This window comes from Gekko japonicus, unplaced genomic scaffold, assembly GCF_001447785.1.
Source record: "Gekko japonicus isolate JY-2015 unplaced genomic scaffold, Gekko_japonicus_V1.1 scaffold150, whole genome shotgun sequence".
In the NCBI taxonomy this organism is placed as follows: domain Eukaryota; kingdom Metazoa; phylum Chordata; class Lepidosauria; order Squamata; family Gekkonidae; genus Gekko; species Gekko japonicus.
The window spans coordinates 1086368-1093110 of record NW_015160839.1 but is presented as its reverse complement, the minus strand read 5'-3'; the positions used below and the strand labels follow the sequence as shown (position 1 = coordinate 1093110).

At 47.5% G+C, this 6743-nt stretch overlaps 1 protein-coding gene across 1 annotated transcript in view; it reads right to left on the bottom strand.

The window, feature by feature from the left end:
- Positions 1–2830: 2830 nt before the first annotated feature.
- The window catches only part of AP3B2 (adaptor related protein complex 3 beta 2 subunit), a 65875-nt gene continuing 61962 nt past the window's right edge, over positions 2831–6743 (bottom strand). The window contains 2 exon segments of the mRNA XM_015418682.1: positions 2831–3238; positions 4460–4598. Of these exon segments, the coding sequence (XP_015274168.1) occupies positions 3088–3238; positions 4460–4598 (290 nt within the window). The 3' untranslated portion in view covers positions 2831–3087.

The following is a 6743-nucleotide window of genomic DNA, read 5'->3' as shown; positions in this document are numbered from 1 at the left end:
GTGCCAAAAGTGGAGAGCCACATGTTCCTTCTTTGTGTGTGCACAAGAGAGAAGTGTGAATGGAAGGAAGGAAGCAATTCCCTGAGAGTAGCAGTCTACACATCAACGGGACAGAGGCAGAAGAGTAAACAGGAAGGAAACCCACAGTTTGCCCATCAATCTATCTGTCTTGTAACCCCCCCCCCGGAGGCTGAGGCTAAGAGACAGCATCTGGTATTCACTCCACATTTTATCAACACTCAACCTGGTTCCCCCTTGCCTTGAAATATCTGTTTTCATTGCATTGCTGGTTTCTACATTGGCTAGTGTCAGCTTGCCATCTATTTTGTTTTCAACGCTAGCTCTTCCATTGGTATGAAGATTTTCCTGTGTCAGTACTTGCCTCAGCAGTCATTAGCCTCCTGAGCTAAGTAATTCATGGTGAGGTGATAAATACAGAGGGGGAAATAAGGACGGGGGAACTGATGGGAGATCAATGAAGCCGTGTCAAGTTGTCTGCTTATTGTTCCCTTGGAATCGGAAGCGGAGGAAGGAAAGGGTGCTGCTCAAAAGCACATTCAGATACCCCAGGGCAATGCCGCACTGACTGTGAAGTCACCCCTGAAGGGCCATAAATCTATGCAGAAGATACCATAAAACCCGATGAACAAAGAAAGTGAAAGCAGCATGCAGTGTAGAGGGAGATTAACCTCCTGATGTGGCTGTGGCAAAAAAATGTGAGGAAACACACGGTGCTGAATAAGCACATGGATCTTTCTCTTCCAACAGATGCCAGCTGAAATGAGACGGGGGGAATGGCGACGCCCCCTTTGCTTGACGACACAGCCCTGGTCTGCAGGAGATGAAAAGCACTTCGTTGGGTTTGATCCTACCACTCCGCTCGGCCCAGGCTGAAGCTCTTCCTCCAGCGGAAGGCCCCTGAAGCTGGAGGAAAGCTCTGAACCTGGCCGAGCAGAGTGGTAGCAGAGACACCACAGTGTTTGTCTTGAAAACTGGTCGAGGTATGGGTCCTAAACAGGAGATGGCGCTCAGTAACTGGCAGAGAGTAGGCCATCCTCGAGAGGCCTTCTTGATGCAACTCCGCTATGAGCATCTCTCTCCGCTACTGCTGCAAAGAGGGTCTTTCTCAGTCTAGCTGCTCCAAATTCGTAATTCTGATAGAACACCAACGTTGGTCCGGTGTCGGCAGGAAGCTGGCGCTCCTTCCTGGGCCACAGACATTACAAGGAGAAATGAACATGATAGGATAAGAAAAGCTCAATTTGAGTCCAGTAACAGACCAACAGGACTTGAGGAGTGTAAGATTCAAGAATCAAAGCTCCCCTCATCAGATAGAAGACGAAAGGAACCGTTGACACTCGAAAGCTCATACACCCTGCAACCAATGCTCCCTCTAAGCTTGCGGAGTCTTGTGAGCAAAAATTCTACTTTGTGAGCTACTGGCATTAAAGTTGTGAGCGAGCTATTTGGCTACTGCATCAATCAGTTTGCTCTGGAGCCCTCCTTCCTGAGCTAAGACAAAAATGCGTGAGCCGGAGGCTAAAAAACTGTGAGCTAGTTCATGCTAACTCTCATCTTAGAGGGAACGCTGCCTGAAAACCTTGTTGATCTCTTAAGGTGTGACTGGATTCGAATCCAGCTCTTCTACTGCAGACCAATACGGCTACCCTTTGAAACTACGGCCCTTTCTGTACTCTCCTTTTAATCCACATTCACCGCGGTGTCCTCCAAGCAATTCAGCACTAAAATCGAATTCAACCTTCTTTCTAATCCAGATCTTTTTTCCCATTCTGCTCTAAAATTGAGTCCAACCTTCTTTTTATCCCCCCACCCAATTCTGCATTACGTTACCTCCCTTCAGTGGTCAGCCCGGTTTCAGCCTGCAGTTGCCCTTGGTTATTTGGATGCTGTTTGCCTTGACTCAAACACTGAGAAAATCCGGAGTGGCGGGCAAATGCGGAACAGGCCAGTGATAGGCTAGAAGGTAGTACAAAGGGCAGATTCATTAAGTTGTGAGGAAGCCATTCTCTAGCTAAAGGAACAGCAGAAGTGTACGTACACACACCCTTGTTTAGTTTTGCAAATATGGGATTGTAGATTTTCCAAAACTCATTTCTGGAAACAAAAACAAAAAAAAGCATGTGAAAACATGACTGCAGGAAGGTGAAATCATCCCCAAAAATGAACACCTTACAAACCTACTGTATTTTTGAAATTGGTGATACTCCTGTGCTAAAGACATTGATTTAAGGTACAATTTGGCCATGCATTATGTTGTTTCCACAGTTGTTATGTAAATACCTCTTGCACTATATTTTCTTGACTTTAGTCACCCTGTTATATATTGTTATTGTGTATGTTAAAATAATAAAACTTTGAATTAAAAAAACCCACATGACTGCAGTATGTAGATTCAAGTCTGCTCAGGCCTGCATGAATATCAATATTATATGCCAGTGATGCATTTTTAAAGATACGGTCCAGCAGCCGGCAGCATCGTCTGACATTTCATTGCTCCCAGCCTCTTGGCTCCTTGCCCTTGTGACCTATAATAGATGGAGAGATACTGACAGTGGGGGAGGCTGCCAGGGAGACGGGACCAAAAAGAGAGCTTGCTCAAAACTCCACCTCTCAGCTTTTGCCCCGAGGACTCCATACAAAAGAGTCAGCAAGCAAGAGCCAGTTGCAGGAAGAAGTTTATTGAAACGTCTCTGTCCATAATAAATACAGCCACAAAACAGAAACTAGAGGAACGGAAGGGAACACCCCCCCACCCCCCACCCCACAGCAAAGGTACAGGAACCATGAGAAACCTTCAGCATCCCCCCACAAAAAACTTCTATTTGCTGCTGTGCCAACTCCCATTATCCACCCCAGTGGCTGCACCCCGTGAGCTACGGTGAATTATTCCCTGTTCCCCTCTCTTAGACTCTACCTGTTCTTTAACACAGGGACATAACAATACAGCAGGGCAAGCCGGGTGCGGGGACAGCAGGGGGCTGAATCAAGGGCATGGCTGGGGACAGAAAAGGAAAGGAGGGTGGGACGTTGGACGTGGACACGGCCAGAGGGAGAAGCCACCCAAGGTCATTGCGTCAAGGAGTGGATGATGTCCTTCACCAGCATGGTGCTGATCAGCATCTTCTCACTGTTGATGGTCAAGTGCACCGCGTTTCCAGCCTTCTTTTCCAGGGTGATTAGGATGAGGCTTCCGCTGCTAACCGTCTTCGCAGCAAATCTATGCAGAGAGAAGACATTCACACAGATGCAATGAGCGTGATGACTTAAGGCCACCCTTTGCAGTCCTCTGCCCATCCTCAATGCAACAATCGCAACATGATTGTAGGCAACGGGTGGACCAAGTTCTCCCAGACCCAGCATCTTTACTCTGCTGCACCCAAAGAAGTTAGGAGTAACATCCCTTATTCTGTGCCCAGACTGATTTCTAGCTAGGAAAAGCAAAATGCCAGCATGGCTCAACACCCAAGAAGGTAAGCAGTAACATTCCCAGACTGACATATCTGAAGGACCGCCTCTTCCTATATGTGACCCAAAGAGCCTTGCGCTCACAGGACCAACATTTACTGGTTACCCCCAGCCCAAAGGACATCCACTTAGCCTCAACCAGGACCAGGGCTTTTTCTGCCCTGGCCTGGTGTATTTAGCTCTCACTGGAAATCAGGGACCTGCGGGACCTTTTATCGTTCCACACGGCCTGCAAAACAGAGCTGTTCCGCCAGTCCTTCAGTTGAGGCAGCGGGCATCCATCTTAGTTGGCCTCCCTGCTTTAGTTCCCAACCCACTGAAAGGGCCCATTCTGATTCCACCTTGTGGCACCAACAGATTTATATTGTTGCTACCAATTTTATTGTTTATTGTTTTAATTATTTTAAAATGGGATGATTGCAATGAGTCTTTGACTCGATTTGTTGTGGTCCGCCCTGAGCCCGCTTTGGGGAGGGCAGAATAAAAATCCCAAAATAAATTAATTAATTGAAAAATTTCCCCCCAGACTGGTTCCGTATTCATTTCCAGTGAGGAAAAGCCAAAGGCCAATGTGGTTTAACACCGGGATCTCTCAGCACTAGTTACCAGTTTCAAAATAAAGGACATACCCCATATGCAGTTTTTGAAATATCAGGCATTTAGGTGCCACAGGATTCTCAAGTCAGGCAGTAAGAGGGAAGCAGACCCAATGAAGTAGCTTGGAGACTTAAAACAGCATATCCGCAAATCACATAGTGACGGGTTCTGACTTTGTGAAGCCTGAGGTAAGCTGGGAATCTGTGCATCTCTCTCTGAATCTCAGCCAATAGCCAAGGAGACCAGGGCACCACCAATAGCAGAGGAGACCAGGGCTTAGCCAATAGCAGAGGAGACTGGTAATGGCCCAAAAAGGCCAGGTGGCCACTAGGGGAAAAGAGACAACCATTCTGGCCCATCAGAATCCCCTCCTCACCGGTATTCCTTGTCCGACCCACAGGGCACACGGCTAACGTTGGCGGCCGCCGTCACTTGCTGCACAATCACATGGTCACTGTGGCATTTTTCGGGCAGGGTCAACTTCTCCGTGATCTCACTCATACCAGTCAGCTTCCCTGCAGGGCAGAAGAAGAAATCAGTATTCACCTGCTGGCCAAAGGCAAGCCCACTTCCAGGACGGTGCGCGGCTGGGCAGGACAGAATGCAGGAGAGCAGTTCTGCTGCCTCCTGGGATGCATCCCATTCTGTACTGGCTGCATATCTGTCGGCTGCAGCTATTTGCCTTTACAGGGCAGGCTGAAATCCCCAGGCTCTAGAAAATGTGGTGCTTAGAACTCTGAATCCCCCCCAAAAAAACCCTCTGCTGCTTCACCAGGTTTCTCAGATTGGGAGATTTTCTTATTTTTAAAGAACTTACTTAGCTCTGCAAATTCACCCAGGGAAACTCCTGCCTACAACTTTCTTGTCTGGCCCCCAATGAGGAGGCGGCGACTTAACAACGGCTAAGGCAATCCTAGTGGCCGAGGAAGAATGCTGGATCCAAAGAAGGCGTTTTATAGCCACGGCCACTTCCTTTCCACACTTGGTGGCTGCTGGGGACACCATGGTCGCTGTGACTTCCGTGTCTGTTTCCCCAAATTTGTGCCACCCTATAATTGCAAGTAGATAAATAGGTACCACTCCGGTGGGAAGGGAACAGCGTTCCGTGCGCCTTGGTGTTTAGTCATGCCGGCCACGTGACCACGGAAACGTCTTCGGACAGCGCTGGCTCTTCGGCTTTGAAACGGAGATGAGCCCCACAACCCTAGAGTCGGACTCGACTGGCTTTCGAGCAAGGGGACCTTTACCTTTATTTATATATCACTGCCATCTCAAACGCATGCAAAATGTAATTAAAAAAAAAAAAGAGTCATCGCTGGGACAGCAGTGTCAGTGGCCGCTAGGAACAGTGGCCTTGTGGGGCCGTTACCCCACCGCCCTGTGCCGTAGAAAGCTATCCGCCCTTTGCCTAACAACAAGGCCGTATCCTGACTGAATTCTGCTCGGATTTGCCACAGTCCCCTCACACTGGAATTAAGGGAATGGGATGGAAAGAGCCGGACCGTGCTGAGCATCCCCTTATGGCTCCTCAGCCCCAGGAGATGGAGAAGGTTCCAGGCTGACTCCCAGCTGTGGCTATTTGCAGAACTCAAGGGAGTCTTCATTGCAGCGTTGATCCTTCTTCCCCTAAACGCCTGTGACCTCCCCCACCACCAGTACTACTCAGAGCCACCTACACTAATGGCACTAGTAGAGATGTGAAGGCCCGGGAAAAAACCCGTTTGTTCCCCATTTTTTTCCTGAAGCCTTTTTGTTTTTTTCCAAAAAATTGGAAAAATTGAAAAAAGAAAAGAAAAGAAATTGATTATGGAACGTTTTATTTTAACATGATGAATAAAATATTTTAAGACAAGGTGTTCAAATATTTTCCAAATCATTTCTTGTGTGTGTGTGTGTGTGTGTATGGTATCAGATTGATCTAATTTCTGTGCACTGAGGACAAGCAAGTCCTAGGTTACAAACTGAACTCTCCAATGCAAGAACAAGATGCATTTCTTCCTTTAGGAGGTGCTATTGTCACAAGAAAAGAAAAAGGTTTCAGTTTTGTCTTTGCATGTGGGTGGGTATTCTGTTTGTAATAATTGTTTGGATACACTATATTTTTAATATGCTAGTTGTGATAATTTTATGCCAAGTAAAAATGTCCATAGTCATATTTTATGTTCCTAAAGTAACAGAATGACTTTCAATCTAGAAAAGACAAAAGAAATGCTAATGTAGCATTTTTTTCAATTTTTCCGAAAATTTCCGTTTTTTCTGAAAAAAACCCAGGTTTTTTTCCGAGCTTCAAGATTTCCGGAAATTTTACATCTCTAGGCACTAGTAACAAGAGCATCTGGGAGCAGTAAGTGGGCGTATGTGGGGGTGACAGTACTGGGGCCCTGCCCAGCACCCGGGGGGCTGCCCCTCCTCAGGGCATGCCGATGCCCACCCTGTCTACAGGGGCGAAGCTGCAGATTCTGAAACTGCTGGGCGTGCGTCTGAAAATCCCAAGTGGTGAGGCCCTCGTCAAACAGAACATGCCTACGATCATCTCTCCCCACCCAGTTAGATTTCCGCAGGCTACCTGAATGGCCACCTCAAACAAGCCAGCTATGGGTTCATTGTCCAATGAGCCTTCTTCTCTTTGTAGGAAGGGTGCAGCTTGGTGTATTTTTGGG